Source organism: Mastigoproctus giganteus, chromosome 4, assembly GCF_048544385.1.
Source record: "Mastigoproctus giganteus isolate SK-2022 chromosome 4, ASM4854438v1, whole genome shotgun sequence".
Taxonomy (NCBI): Eukaryota; Metazoa; Arthropoda; class Arachnida; order Uropygi; family Thelyphonidae; genus Mastigoproctus; species Mastigoproctus giganteus.
Genome location: NC_143578.1, coordinates 144735606 through 144752669, shown reverse-complemented (window position 1 = coordinate 144752669; position 17064 = coordinate 144735606). Strand labels below are relative to the sequence as shown.

The window sequence follows — 17064 nt, the reverse complement described above, 5'->3', positions numbered from 1 at the left end:
ACTTATTTCTGCCAAATATCATAGGTATTTAATTTTTCTCCTCTTCATATTTTTTATTATATTTCATGTCTTTCACTCAAAATATACACTACAAGCTAGCGGTATTAATTTCCACTTCTACTAACACTCTCACAGCCAAGGCCCTCTCTATGAGGTTGGGTACTTACACACCCAGCTTGCCTAGTATCCTTTAAACTCTTTTCCTTCTCTTTACATCTTTCTACTTTCTGATCTTCGTTTTTCCGTCCGTTGAACTATTAGTGTAATACGAGGGTGATTCGGACATTCTCACTTTTCTTACTCTCACTATCTTCGCCTCTATATTTTTAACTTCTTTTCCCTCCCCTACCTTGCATTGCTTCCTTTTTCTATACCGCTACCTTGTTATTCATTATTATTTAACTTACATACTTTTGATTTAAACTTACGTTCTTACACACTTTCTACTTAATTTATTAAATTAAACACACTGTGTTTGCGTTCTTACATACTATCGACTCAATTTATTTTTAAATACACTACGTTACTTAATTTATTAATCTAAATACACTGCGTTGGGGCTACCTCACTCATGTTTCTGGAGTTTTTAAAAAATTTAAAAAAAAAAAAAAAAATTTTATATCCATTTAATTTTTTTATATCCATTTCATTTCTATAGCGTCTCCATCAGCATGAGTTTGCATAGAAACACAGTGTTTGGTACATGATCAGGTGTAGCCCCCTGATGAAATACCTGATCTATGTACCAATTTTTAATTTTTAATTCTTTAATTTTTATTTTATAATTTTTATCTCTATTACCCTCCCCTCTTTTTCTTTCAGCTTTTGTACATATGATTGGCCCAGTTAATTCGGCATTAATTCAGATTTAATTCTACTTAATTTTTTTTTATAGGTTCTTAACATTCTTTTTCTCTTTTTTCTTCAACTAGGCTCGGCATTTTGTGTTTAATAACTTCTCCATCTATATTTATTTTTATTTTTATTTTTATTTTATTTTATTTTATTTTACTTTCATTGGTGACACTTATTTATATACATGTATCCTGTTTTGCTGCTTTGCGCATTCAGGTACACGTACTGTTTTTCCTTTTTTTTTTATTATTTTTTTTCCACTTCTTCGTTTTCATATTTCATATATATATATATGCATACACATAAATAATATAAACAGATTATCAATAAAAAATTAAATATAAACATTAAAAGAAATGTAAAGTTATTATTATAAAATTATGAATAATAAAATTATTTAAAAGATATTTAAATAAAATAAATTCATTGCAATAATAAGCTGTCAATACCTTTGAAATAAATAAATACAAGCAATCTGAATCATAAACAAATCATTAGCAAATATCAAAAAATCTTTGTTTTCACAAGCAAAAAATCTATTTTTCAGAACAGCATTAATTCTAAAAAAGGAGTAGTATTAACACACCTCAAAATAGCCATCAATGAACACGGTTATCATTTCAGGATTAGCACCATGTGCTGAAAGTAGTGATCGAAGCATTCTGGGGGAGAAAATAATAATAATACTTGATAAGTCTGTATTTCACTGAAAATTTAAAAATTTTAGAACAATAATTTTATTTGTAATTTGCCTATTAAAAAGTATACTGAAAAAGTATGACTGAAAAATATAATTATGACTTGCATCCAAATATAAATGCTGGAAAAAATTGCAAAAAATATTATGAATAAATCAAGTAAATACACTGCAATAAAATAAAATCAGTAAAATAAATTGTATATCGTATACATAATTTATTTGGCCAATTAAATCAAATCATCTATTAGTAGCAAAAATAAATAAATAAATAATAATTTACACCTTTCTACATGCAGATATAGTACACCCGGGGGCTCACATCTGGTGAATATGGGATTGGCACACCCAGGGTCCTGAGCTGGATATCACCATTCTTATCTTTCTTGGTGATTCCCTTCTACTTTTCTCTCTCTCTCTGGGTAAATTCAGAAATTTTTTTTTTTTTTTTGCCTGGTGCAGCATAAGCCTCAGGCTTCCTTGCACCATATGGCTAATAATAATAATAATGTTACGTTAAGTCACTCTTCATTTAGCCATTTTCATCATCATCAGCCATTTTCAATCCACTGCAGGGTGAAGGCCTCTCCAGAAACTTTCCAGTTCCTTCTGTTTTGTACAATGGCCATCCATTTACTACCCACGAACTTGTGAATTTCATCTGTCCATCTGCGTCGTCGCTTTCCAGGTTTTCTTCTAGCTCCGCTTGGGTACCATTCTGTTATTTTCTTGGTCCATCTGTCATCATGTCTTTGAGCTACATGTCCTGCACAAGACCATTCGTTTAGTATCTTCATTTAATATAGAGTGACTCAACATAAGAAATTCAAGATCACATATTTCTTATTGGTAGCAAATCATCAACATCACATGAATTATTAAGGAGGTGATTATCCCCTTCTATAAGGCAGTGGTCAGGCCACACTTTGAGTACTGTATACAGGTCTGGAGGCCTCATTTTAAGAAGGATATAGAGCTGTTAGAATGAGTACAGAGAAGGGCAACAAGATTAGTGAATAGAACAAAGGGCTGCTCTTACGAAGAAAGGCTTAAGTTTTGCAAATTACAGTGTCTGGAGACTAGGCACCTGCAAGGTGATCTGATTGAGGTGTATAAAACCTTGAATGGTTTGAGCATGCTCAATGCTGATGGGATACTTCCTCATGCTTAGAATAATTGCCTGAGAGGGCATAAATTCAAATTGAGGAAGGACAATTTTAGGATGGATGTGCAGAAGTTTGCCTTTAGCCAGTGGGTGGTTGATTTCTGGAAAAAACTTCCACCTGTCATTGTAGAAGCTGATAGCTTAAATAGAATCAAAGTAGAACTAGACAAACATTTGGAGCAAGTGGATGGGTGAAATGAGAAGGGTTTTTTTTTTTTTTTTTTGGCTGATGCTATATAAGCTTGCTTTCTTGCATCATGTGCCTTTGCTAATGCTAATTATAAGAAGGATTAATAATAATAAATAAACATATATTTATTTCTTATATAATGACCAAAAAGGCTGCTCTTTGCTCAGAAATGCATCAGACAGCCTTAAAGAAATTAACTGAGAATTGGGAGTAGGAGGAATGTATTAAATGAAAAATTGACTTTTTTTTTTTAACACTTCTGAAATCCAAAATAGAGATGGAGAATGGTTTGAGAATATGCTAGCTGCATAAATGTTGAGAGAAGTAGAGGTATCACTGTATAATTAATTACACTCTAAATTTTGTATACTATTTAACTGGGTAGCCAGGTGGGCAGGAGCAGCAGTGTGTAGCACGCACTTCTTGATTAGACCAAGGTTCGAGCCCGTGATCACCAAATACGGAGGATGCGGAAAGGTCAGGGAATGACCACCGCATATCCCCACAGCAATATGGTCTTAGCTTCTAATGCTCCTAAAAACCAAATAAACAAACAAGTTATTTAACTGGTAAATCAACTGCTTATAAGTAACGGATATGAAGGTTCAGCAAGGCCACTGAATTTAGGCATGTTTTTTAAACATAATTTTGGAATATGAATTTTTCTAGCCAAGCTAGAAATATTCACATGCACATCGAGGGATTAGTGTAAAAAAACGTTAACTACATAATCATTTTTTAGTTAATGTTTTTGTAGTTAACCAAGAAAAAGTATTTTGACATTTTCTTGGTTTACTGGAAATGTACTTACAGCCCAAGCTAACTTGTAAAGTATCAATCGGAGAGATACAGCTCTATGACATGAGATGCATTGTTATTTGTATAAAGTAAAACTAAAGTTATCTCAAAAAATGCATTTTTGTATTTAACATTGTTTAACACTAAACCCTCAACATGTTAAAAAATTCCTGCTTTTTTCAAAGAAATCTGGTTATCATATTCTCCATTATGACAATATCTTGGCATTACAGCAACACAGATCTGTCCCAATCTTCTAATATTGAGGTTATTTTAAATAGCCTGACATTAGATGTTTATAATGATTGCTGCAAATCAATATTTCTATTTCATGTTTTTTTTTCTTGATTAACTACAAATGATAAAAGAGACCAAGATAATGTTTCTGTTGAAAGCTTGTTTAATCAACCATTGCTTGCAATATAAGTTGGATCACATACGCTGGTGCAGCATTTTTGCTTTTATCATAAAATGCAACGTTCAGCATTTTCTTATTAAACTGAAAATTGTATTTTGTTAATTATTTACAAAATTAATCCCATTTCTCATTATTTAATTTTTTTTCTCTGGTTGGCTCCTTTGTTGTACTTGCACTTTCACCAGGTTCATTCATGGGGGTTCAACCTGGAAATGCAGAATTAAAAAAATGTAAAAAAACAAAAACAGAATCAATTAAAAGTTTGATACAACCAACAATGTACCCAGCAATAAAAATATAATATATGCACAAATAAAAAAATAATAGAAGTGCAAACTCAATAAAACCGATAAAATTTGAAGACACTATAAGTTATCATTTCTCAAACATTCCCTTAATGAATTTTCATATTAATGTATTTGAAAATTAGCACCCCATTTTCAATACACCGAGTGCATTTTTGCTCAATGATAATTAGCCAAGCAGTGTCTATATTGCATGGGTTGCATATAAATTATCAAGTAACACAGAAAGAAGCCTATTGTAGATATAAACCTGTAATGAAGTCACAAAAGAGGTTAGGCTAGCTAAGGCAGATTATGAGATATCTCTGGCAAAGGATGCCAAGAAAAGCAGCAAAGACTTCTTTACTTATATTACTTTACTTATTATAGCTACTAAAAGTTTCATACCTATTAAGAAATATTGTTCTAGGTTTAGGCCTAAATGGTTATCTAATGAACTAATGAGACTCGTAATAGAGAAGAAAAATGCATGGGATGCATATAAATTATCAAGCGACTCAGAAGCCTATGGCAGATATAAGCTAGTCTGTAATCAGGTGACAAAGGAGGTTAGGCAGGCGAAGGCAGATTACGAGAAATCCTTGGCAAAAGATGCTAAGAAAAACAGCAAGGATTTCTTTACTTATATAAACTCTAAAAGGAAGGGGATGAATCTGATTGGTCCACTTGACATCAATGGTTCGACTGTTGATGATCCTGCTCAGATAGCAAACAAACTGAATGAGTATTTTGCATCTACATTCACACATGAGGAATTATTAAGGTTTGAAAATGGCGGAAGGTTATCAAATTGTAGCAGGGTGCTTAATGATCTTGTAATAACTGAGAGCAAAGTGGAAGAGAAATTGTTGAAGTTAAACGTAAGAAAAGCACCTGGGATGGATGGGATCTATCCAGTTATATTAAAGGAGGCGGCAAAGCAACTAAGCAAACCCTTAGCCATAATTATGAGAGCATCCTTGGACTCAGGGGAGGTTCCCATGGACTGGAGATGTGCAAATGTATCCCCAATTCACAAAGGGGGATCGAAGGGTGACACGAGTAATTACAGACCAGTTAGTTTAACTTCTGTTCCAGGTAAAATAATGGAGTCACTTGTTAAAGATGCATTGCAGGATCATCTAGACAAGACTGCAGCAATAATTCAGACACAGCATGGGTTTGTTAAGGATGTTAAGGTGTTAAGGAAAGTCTTGTCTGACAAATCTCATTGGTTATTATGATGTGGTTACAAAGGAACTGGATGCAAAAAATAATTTTGATATCATATATTTGGATTTCAGGAAAGCTTTTGACATTGTTGCGCATGGAAGACTATTGTACAAATTGGAGCAGAATGGTATAAAGGGTAAGTTGCTACAATGGATAAAAGGATGGTTAAGTGGGAGAAGACAGAGGGTGGTAATCAATGGGTGCTGCTCTTCTTGGACTAATGTTATTAGTGGAGTCCCACAGGGTTCGGTGTTAGGTCCACTGTTGTTTTGTATATTTATCAATGATATTGATGAAGGTATATCAGGCTTAATGTTGAAGTTTGCAAATGATACAAAGGTTGGCAGGGTTGTTAATGACAGTGATGGCAGTGTGCTACTGCAACAGGATCTAGATAATTTGGGCAGATGGGCTAAGAAGTGGCAACTAAAGTTTAACCTTGACAAATGCAAAGTACTGCATATGGGTAGAAGTAACCCCAGAGAAACGTACCAACTGTGTGGTACTACACTTAAGGTGGTAGAAAATGAAAAAGACCTGGGAGTAATTGTGCAGTCAGATATGAAGTTTTCTGAGCAATGCAGACAGGCTGCCAGGGCAGGTCATGGGGTTTTGTCAATGATATATAGGAATTTTGCTAGAAGGGAAAAGGAGGTGATTATCCCTCTGTATAAGGCAATGGTCAGGCCATGCCTTGAGTACTGCGTACAGGTCTGGAGGCCTCATTTTAGGAAGGATGTAGATTTACTTGAGCGTGTACAGAGAAGGGCAACAAGATTGGTGAGGGGAATGAAGGGATCCTCTTACCAAGAGAGGCTTAAGTTCTGCAAATTGCAGTGGCTGGAGACTAGGCACCTGCGCGGTGATCTGATTGAGGTATATAAGGCCTTGAATGGGTTGAGCATGCTGAATTCTGATGGGATCCTTCCACTTGTTCAGATTACGAACCTAAGGGGGCATAAATTCAAATTAAGAAAAGACAGATGTAGAATAGATGTGCGGAAATTTGCCTTTAGCCAGCGGGTGGTTAATTGCTGGAACAAGCTTCCATCTGTCGTTGTGGAAGTTGATAGGTTGAATAAATTTAAGGAGGAACTGGATAGGCATTTGGAGGCAATGGTGTGATTTTTTTTTTTTTGGCTGATGCTGCATAAGCTCATACACTTGCTTTCTTGCATCACATGCCACTACTACTACTACTATTAACTGCCATTGGTCCTTATGATGCCGATGGTTTCACTGTTGGTGATCATACTCAGGTCGCTGACAAACTGAATAGGTATTTTATATCTACATTCATGCATTAGAACTTCTTTAAAGAGGAGAATGCGAGAAGTCATCAAAATCGAAGAGGGAGCTAATTGATTTTGTGATACCTGAGAGGATGGTGGAAGAAAAATTGTCGAAGCTTAACATAAAAAGAAGGCACCTGGGGTGGATGGGATCTATCCGATTATATTAAGGGAGGCAGCAAAGAAGGTAAGCAAGCCTTTTGGCATAATTATGAGAGCATATCTGGATTCAGCAGTCCCTATGAAATGAAGATGTGTAAATGTATCCCAAATTCACAAAGGGGGGATCAAAAGGTGACATGAATAATTACAGACCTGTTAGCTTAACTTCTGTTCCAAGGAAAATAATGGAGGGACTCTAGTAATTGCAATTAAACTACAGTTACTAGAAAGTACTTAGAGCAATTACTAGAGGGAATGCAATTAAACTGCACTCATAGCATGGATTTATTAAGGGGCAATCTTGTCTGATCAATCTCATTATGAAGTAACAAAGGAACTGGATGCAAAAAATAATTTTGATATCATATATATGGACTTCAGGAAACCTTTTGATGCTATTGCATACAAAAGACTGCCATAAAAACTGAAACAGTGGGATATTAATGGAAAGTTACTGGATAAAGAGATGATTGAGTGAGAGAAGACAGAGAGTGGTTATTAATGGACACTGCTCTTCATGGAATAATCATATTAGCAGAGTCTCTCAGAGTTCATTGCTGGTCCCACTGTTGTTTTCTATATTTATTAATAATACTGATGAAGGTAAGGCTTAATGTCTAAGTTTACAGATGATACAAATGTTGACAAGGTGGTTAACACAAATATGCAATACCTTGACAAATGCAAGGTAGCAGTAATGCAAGAATAATGTACCAACTGTGTGGTACTACACTTAGGGTGGTGACAGTTGAAAAAGACTTGGGGGTAATTGGTCAGTCAGATAATAAGCTCTCTTAGCAATGCAGACAGCTCATGGAGTTTTTTATATGATATACAGGAACTTTTCCAGTTGGATAAGGAAGTGATTATCATATTCCATTGCATAAGGCAATGTTTAGGCAGTATCTTGAGTACTGCATAAAGGTCTGGAAGGCTTCATTTTATGAAGGATTTAGATCTGCTGGATCTGCAAAGAAAGGCAACGAGATTGGTAAAGGGAATGAAAGGGCAGTCTTACCAAGACAGGCTTCAGTTCCATAAACTGCAGCATCTGAAGACTGGGAGCAGTGATCTGATTGATTGTAGTGTTTAAGGCTTTGAATGGATTAAGCAGGATCAATGCTAATTGCATTCTTCTTATTATTGCTCAGACTACACACATAAGAGGGCATAAATTCAAACTGAGGAAGAATGGTTGCAGGATAGATATGTGGAGGTTTTCATTCAGCTAGCAGGTCGTTGTGGTTATTCAAACACATCGATCATTCCATGCATTGTTGTTATGGTGGTGAAAGTGGGCAGTTTGAATAAATTCAAGGAAGAACTAGACAAATACTTAGATTGAGAATGAACAGGTGATATGGGAAGGGAAGGATTTTTTTTTTGTCTGAGATTTTATAAGCTTCCTTTCTTGCATCATATGCCTCTGGTACTACTACTAATAATATTGCCAGGAAATTAAAAGATGATGAGGTTAGTACTCTCCAGCCCTTTTAAAGTAAATATTTTCAAACAAGATAACTTGAACGTGAAATGCGACCTTGGCAAAAATGCTGAAGATGCCTTTGTTGCTATAGGTAGCACTTAAAAAAAAAATGAAAAATGTGCACTCAATTCTTACTTGAAATGAAAGCTAAGGGGATCCAGTGACTTCAGACCTTAGTCATCAACTTCAAACAGCAATAAACGGCCATTTTTTTTAATAATGTATATTTATTTTCATTTTTTACTGTACAATTTAGGTGATCATTCATTATAATAAATACATCCTTTAATTTAAGTGGATGATCCATTTACACTTAACAAATGACTTTTGAGGAAACATCTCTTTAAATTTATCTTTATAAATCTTTATTTCTATAAAATGAGTAATTAGTGTAATAAAAACATTAAAAAATTGGAAGTAATTTATTTGCATTTTAATTTTTTAATAACATATTTTAATATATTTTTTTAAATTTTTAATAAAAATAATAAAAATAAAAATACTTTGTCGGTTCTCTCCAACTTTTTAAGATAAGCTTTTTGGATCACAAAGCTTATTTGGTGAACAAACAGAATACTGTTTTCAAAAAAATAAAAACTATCTGCAAGCCGAAATGCATGATGAACATAATGAATACAGTGTGCCCAGTTCAGGGGTGTTCCTAGGGTATGTGGTGCCTGGGTGCCAACTGAAATTTGGTGCTCCCTTTAAAACTTTCTTCATATATGTATGAAAGTTTCAGGTTTTCAGGCACCCCTTGAATGTTGGCACCTGGGTGCAGTGCACCCCTTGCACCCTTGGGATGGCCCACCTCTGGCCCAGTTATAGAACAGCAACTGTAAAGGAGGCAGCAACTCTTATTAATCCACCAATCCATGAAGCAATATTCACTTATTATACTCCAACAATTACAAAAAACTATTGACAGATGTGTTTGCAATGGATGAAAACTATAACAGAAACTATTGCATCATCAGCTTGTTTTGGGTAAAAGATATGATCGCACTCTCAAAGTCAGAGAAATAACAGAAATAAAAGAGAGAGAGAGAGAGAGAGAGAGAGAAAAATAGTTCAAATGTATTTTTTCTGCTGCCAACATTTAACAGAGTGTATTCCATGTGCTAAAATTCAGAATTTTGATGAGCAACTCATTTAATATCTGCCTAAAAATAGATAATGGCTGAAAACTGGAATTTGCAGCTCAGCCCAAAAGTAAGTGTTCACTAAACTGAACACTTACTTTTGGGCTGAGCTGTAAATCAGAACAAATTTCAAAATTTTATCAGGAGTTCATTCCATACATATAAACTAACCTCAACACAAAGAACAAATAAAACTGTGCCAGCACATGACTGATAACCAAAAACCCAAACATTTCTACAAATTCTTCTGAATTGGCTTCTATAATTCCTGCTCACTCTTTCAAAACAGTCCAAACACGCGCTGCCACCAGCCAACATCCATTTACTGTCCAACTTCAAATTCACAGAACCAACTTTTCATCTTCCTCGTTTATTCATTCAACTGCCATTTTCTGGAACCTTCCTTCGTATGTATTTCCTGAAAATTACAGTCTACAGAAGTTCAAGTCTAATGTCAACAAATATCTTCTTTCATCTTCTCAACCTCCAACCCAAGCATGGTACTAAGTACTATAGGTTCTAATAACTCTCGTGTTTGGGGTTTTCATAAAAAAAAAAAAAAAATAGAAGAGGAGTTCACAATCAGTGTGCCAAAATTGTTAATTTCATGTGCCTTTGCTTTTACAGTACCAATTTATTAACTGTTTAAGAATGGCTGCAAACATGCAGCACAGCATATCGCTTGGCTGCCACTTTACATATTGAATGATCTTCACTGTCTGTATTGATAGTCGATATAAATTAAAAAAAAAAAAAAAAAAAAAGGAATGATTTAGAGATAAGTCATGATATAAGGAAAGAGTCATTGATACAGAGTCTGAATTTAATTTCAAATTGTTTTCTTGACCATCTATTAATTAATTTTTTTCAATATCTTTCTTAAGTATAAAGCAAGTATCTCCTATCTAAGATATCACCTATCTGTGTTTTTTAAAAAATTATAGTATAATATAAATGACTCTTAGGGCTATACTAGACTTGTGTTTAAAGTGCCGGCGTCAGTTGGTGTTGTGAACGCCTCGAAAACAGCAAACTACACAGAGTTTCTAATGTCAAATTGTTTTAAGCTAGAGGGAAAGCATTTCTAATATTTTACTGGATACCACCAGCGACTCACTTTTTTCTATTATCAGTTGCAAGGTGGATGTTGTTCAAGTTGGATGAATTGTGCATTTATGTTTACAGTTGATTGAAAGTAGAAAGAGAAAACAGCGATAGTGGATTCATCCAGCCCAGCAAATTCAAATAGGTTAAAACAGGACAGTTTTATATTATTTTTGAAACACATAGGAAGTTTCCTAAGAAGGTTTTTATTTTTTATTTTACAGAATGTTGATACAGAGTTTTGATGAACTTCTAATGTTAATTAGTGAAAAAATATCACAAAATTTGATAGCGTGATGCAAAAATCGATACAAACTACTGTTTCACTGCATTGGTGCTTATGGATGTGATGGTGATTCAAACATTTTTAAAAATTCATATTTTGGAAGAAGCTTGTTAAAGAAACAACTTCATTTGCCGTTAAATAGAGCTCTTCCTGTGTGAAATTTTTTTTTTTTTTTGGCTGATGCTACATAACATCATACGCTTGTTTTCTTGCATCACATGCCTCCAGTACTACTACTACTACAAATGAGACGGCAATGCTATTTGTTTTTGTAAAGGCTGAAGCATTTGGACTGACTGAAAATTTAATACTACCATACCCATCAAAAAATTTGAGCAGTGAGCAAAGAATTTTCAATTATAGATTAAGGCGACTTGTGGAATGCATGTTTGGAATACTGAGTAAGTTGCACATTTTTCACTCTATCATATTACTGAATCCCCATTCTCCTATCAACATAATAAAAAATTGTTGCATATTTGATAATTTTGTAATAAGAAGGGATGGAAGTCTTTTTGAAGACACATTAACTTGAACTTGAGAGATGAAAGAGAGAATGGAAATGACAGCAGTTGGGAGGGGCAGTCTTCAGGTGTGTCAATAAGGGATCCTTTTTCTACATATTTCAATGGTGATGGTGCCCTTCATGGTAAAATATTAGAATATAATAACAATAAAAGTTATCCTATTTTTTTAAATAAATATTAGTATTTAGAAGAAAATTAAAATTCTGAAAAATAAGAAACTATGTACAATGAATTTGAATTAAATGTATGTGGCAATCAAAAGATTTAAATTATTTAATACTTTCCCTCACATATAATAAATTTCATTAAAACCTTTGTTAGTCCTGTGCAGCAATCCTTTAATGCCATGTTGTACAAGGCAGGCCTCCTTCCCACCTCACAAATAAATTTCTCAGTGTCAAATATTGTATTCTCCAAATAATAACAAACAAATGAATGAAGGCCAACCACCCCATGCACAGGGAGAATTTCTCCTCAGGCAATATAAACACCAAGTTGGTGTTTTCAATGCATCTGGTGGCGTCAGCAGGCATTGAACATCAGCTAAAGTCGTTCAATGTGGTGTTGGATGCTTCCTTTAAAACTGGGCATTTGAAGGTTTTTCCCAACACCGCATTTTAAGCACCAGTCTAGTATAGACCTTAAGCTTATAAACTTCAAAATTTCTTTGTTTTTTGGTCCATATGGTATTTCTAATTATTGCCTAAAGAACACCTTTAGGTGTTCTTTAGGCAATAATTAGAAATACCATACTTTTGGAATATTATTCTTTACTTTTGGAATATTATTTTATTTATACAGTTGGTTAAGCTTTTATCCCTCCCGAGCTGAAAAGATACAAAACTATTTAGTTTAATATTTCATATTTAATAATATGTCTCTTAGAGTTAATATAATTCCATATATCATGACACTTATGGTAAAGAGACTGTCATATCATGCAACAACAACTGAAAAAACCAACAAGGGTGCCTTATTGGATTCTTATACATTAGTGTCAATCCTTGGTTTTTGTTTGGTGTGCTAAAATAGAAATAATTAGTTAAACATAATGTCAAACATATACATAGTGAGAAATGTTAATAATCGATATTTATTTTATATATGGGGAATTGACTTTGAAATGGTCCTTAAGGCTGTCACAGACACTCTCTCAGGTATAACAAGTTGGGCTTGCTACCCGGGAGTCTAAAACACTGGGGAAAAAAAAAAAAAAAAAAACCTGATATTCAGGTGATACTTAAGTCACCAAAGTCTGGTTATTCTGCAAAAACCATATTCTCTGCTTGCACCTTCACGATGGTGGAGCTTTTAGTAACCCTGGGTGTCAAGTCCTGAAATATGGCAACTAATATACTGGAGGTTACAACCCAGGTGTGAACCAAAGTAAGCAGGGGCCAAGGTGTGGCATCCATACCACACAAAGGAATGCTGCCCCCTCTTACCAAGCAATACCACTACTTTGTGTAATGGAGGCTAAAACTGGTAAAACCCATGTTTAGTCTCAAGAACAACCCCATCTCTTCCATCATGTAGTATGATTTATGTCTTTTGAGGTTATGATAGGCATCATGGTGAGATCCAATTTTCCTTACATTTTGAGAGTACAGCTCTAAATTGGAGTTTGCAGACTGACCACGAGAAAGTCCACCAGATGGAACCTACTGGAAACTGTCCAGGGGCATCCAGATCAGCTAGTGTATAATCTTGCTACCTGTATTCTGGCAGATAGTGACTTCAAGGAGTCTGAGGAGTATGGATGCAGGCGGCATTATTGAGACAACATTATTATTATTTTTATTATTATTAATAGTGGCATATGATGCAAGAAAGCAAGCTTATAAAGTATCACCCCAAAAAAAACCCCAAAAAACTTCCACATAATGTCTTCATCCACTGCTATAATTTCTCTAGTTCTTCCTTGAAGTTATTTAAATTGTCCACTTCAACAATACCAGATGGAAGTTTGTTCCAACAATCAACAACCCACTGATTGAATGCAAACTGCCACACATCTATCATGCAACCATCCTTCCTCGATTTGAAATTACGCCACCTCATGTACATAGTCTGAAAAGGAAGAAGAATGTCAAGAGCATTTAGCTTGCTCAATCCATTCAAAGCCTTAAACACTTTGATCAGATCACCTCACTGGTGGCTAATCTCAAGATGCTGCAATTTGCAGAATTGAAGCTAGTCTTGTAAGACCACCTTTTCGTTCCTTTCAATCTTGTTGCCCTTCTCTGCTGCCAATCCAGCAGATCTACATTCCTAAAATGAAACCTCCAGAGCTGCATGCAGTATTCAAAATGCTGCCGCCTAATCATTGCCTTATACATGGGATAATTACTTCCTTATACCACTAGAAAAGTTCCTGTAAATCACAGATAAAACTCCATGAGATACAGATAAAACTACCCTGGAAGCCTGTCTGCATTGCTCAGAGAACTTCATATCTGACTGCACAATTACCCCAGGTCCTTCTCAATTTTCACTACCCTGAGTGTAGTACCACACAGTTTGTACATTAATCTGAGATTACTGCTACCCATAGCAGTAATCTCAGATTAATGTACCTTGCACTTATCAATGTTAAACTTCCAACTGCCATTTTTCAGCCCATGTGCTTAATTTGTTTAGACCTTGCTGCAGCAGCTTACCTTGATTACAGTAAATAACTACCCTACCAACATTTGTAACATATCATCTGCAAACTTAGAAAGTAAGCCTCATATACCTTCATCAATATCATTAATAAATATAGAAAGTATCAATTGGTCCAGCACTGAATCCTGGAGAACTCCACTAATAACATTATTCCACAAAGAGCAGTGTCCATTAATAACCCAATCTGTCTTCTTTCACTTAACCATCCCTTAATCCAGAGCAGTAACATGCCATTAATGCTACACTGCTCTAATTTGTACAAGAGTCTTATGTGCAACATTATCAAAAGTCTTCTGAAATCTAAGTATAGGTAACCCTGACTCAATGCTGATAATGCATTCTGGAAAATCTGTAACATAAGCCACTGATACTTGTATTGATTCTTATTTAATAATTCCGGTCTAATTTAATATTTAATAATTCCAGTCTAACTTGGCTAGTGTCTTGAATGTTTCCCATTTTCCATCTGGGGTGCCTAATGGCTTGGTATGTCATTTTCCTCATGATTTTCAAAATTATGGGGTAGTGCAGAGGTTCCCAACCTTTCTCGGTTCACGGCGTCCTTACTGTCCCAGTAATTTTTACACGACACCCCTAGGCCAAAAGAAATACCTAACACAGTAGTTTCGACCTTTTAATTAATATATACCTATATAATAATTTTATTCTTTATATAGAGATACTAAATAAAGATCAATTATACATCACCACAAAATTAAAAAGATATGGTACAATGGATATTGTACCGTACCCTTTATATTGTACCCATTTTATAATGAAATAAAATTATAAATTTCAAAATAATAATAATAACTTTAAGTAACTTAAACCCAAATTACACGGCACCTTGCACATTCCCTCCAGGGCCGAATTGATTGACAAGGCTCTCATCATATACTCCCTCCTATCATGTCTCGGCAGAATTGTAGACACTTTCAAATTCAACCCTAATTCAAGCTTTTTTTTTTTTTTTTTTTAAACAGTTACCTGTACTTGTTAAGTAATTCTGCTAGTATCCTACTCTTAATATCATCAGTGCAAACGTGTACAACAATATCACCTTTTGTGCTCTTAAAAGATGATATCTGCTCTATGACATCATCAACCTTTGCCCCTGGCAAACATGCCCTGGTCCTGTTCCACCTATCCTTTTTTGCACAATATGTTCCCCGTTTCCCTGACAATAGAGTCACCAACAACTACTAGTTCCTGTGGGACCAGTGCATTCTGCATTGGGGGTTGCTGCTGTGTTGTGTGATGTTCAAGTGCAAGTTCTGGCACTAATGTGGGCAGCTGAGAGCTTGATGGGCCCCTCAAATTAGATCCTTCAAGGGCATCTACCCTGTCCTTCAAGCTCTCATATAGGCCCATAACAATGCTGAGTTGTCGCCTGATTTCCTCACACTCCTTACATTGTGCACACACAAAGACATTCCCCTTGGCAATATCATGTCCCTTCCCTGATTGCTCAACAAACTTCAAACAAGCAGTACATTTTAAAAGGCTGTGATTCAGAGGACAACTGTCCCCCCCCAAGTTCTCCCCTGAGCCACAGCACTCCAATTAGCCAGAGCCATTTGCTTTGCTGCCCTGAGTCATGATTTCAATACAAAATTATAACCCTAAACTTATATCCTAATGCAGTTATAACACTATATATATATATTTTTTTTTTTTTCATTATCGAGTATTATCTCCGAGTTTCATTATGTAACTTCCGTATATGTATTAAGTTATATGTATTAATTAATAATTTTACGTTCATAAAATCTAAGTCGTTATAAGTATTTAGTTAAAAAAGTACAATTTAACTGACAATGAAGTTTAACAAGATTAATAAATTTTACTGATTAATTGATAATACTATACTATACTAAACTAACAGATTTCTAATACCGTGCCATGTGTTTCACTAACTAGTTTTACCTTAAACTATCTAGTTTGGGATATACGTTGTAATGTAAAATAATGGCGGCAAGTTACGAATGGTAAATCTATGGACACTAAGTATTAAGTATTAATTAACTTTCAAAATCATGCTATCTAAATTCAAAATAAACCAAGCAGCTTGACTAAGTCTATAAGCTACTTATAGAAAATAATTTAATATAACAATTAAATCAATAAAATGGCTAAATACTGTATAAATAAAGACTTAGCGTTTGCCAGAGCTGCAAAAACTTGTAAAACATGTGGATTCGAAACCCTTACTGTTACTAACTTTAGGGAAGGGGATGCCAGAAGTTTATCAAACTCTAACTAAAGCTAAATAATTTTGTAATAAGTGAGAGGAATTGTGGAAGAGAAATTGTTGAAGTTAAACATAAGAAAGGCACTTGGGGTGGATGGGATCTATCTAATTATATTAAGGGAGGAAGCAAAGGAAGTAAGCAAACCCTTAGCCATAATTATGGGAGCATTCTTGGATTCAGTAGAAGACCCATGGACTGCAGATGTGTGAACATATTCCCAATTCAAAAGGAGAATCAAAGGGTAGCATCAGTAATTACAGACCTGTTAGTTTAAGTTCTGTTCCAGGAAAAATAATGGAGTCGCTGGCTGAAGAAGTAATAACAGGATCATCTAGACAAGACTGCAGTTATAGTTCAGACACAGCATGGGTTTATTAAGTGTAAATATTTTCCAATTTGATTGGATACTATGATCTGATCACAAAGGAACTGGATGCAAAAAATAATTTTGATATCACATACTTGTATTTCAGGAAAGCTTTTGATACTGCTGCACATAAAAGAGT

The 17064-nt window shown here is 34.7% G+C and overlaps 1 protein-coding gene across 7 annotated transcripts in view; it reads right to left on the bottom strand.

The window, feature by feature from the left end:
- Positions 1-17064, bottom strand: part of LOC150087109 (protein O-linked-mannose beta-1,2-N-acetylglucosaminyltransferase 1-like) — a 637681-nt gene that overhangs the window by 171699 nt on the left and 448918 nt on the right. For all 7 annotated transcript variants that reach the window (XM_090372960.1, XM_090372959.1, XM_090372965.1 and 4 more), the window contains one exon: positions 1442-1517. In XM_090372960.1, coding sequence (XP_090229086.1) covers positions 1442-1517 — 76 coding nt within the window. The remainder of the gene's footprint in view (positions 1-1441; positions 1518-17064) is intronic.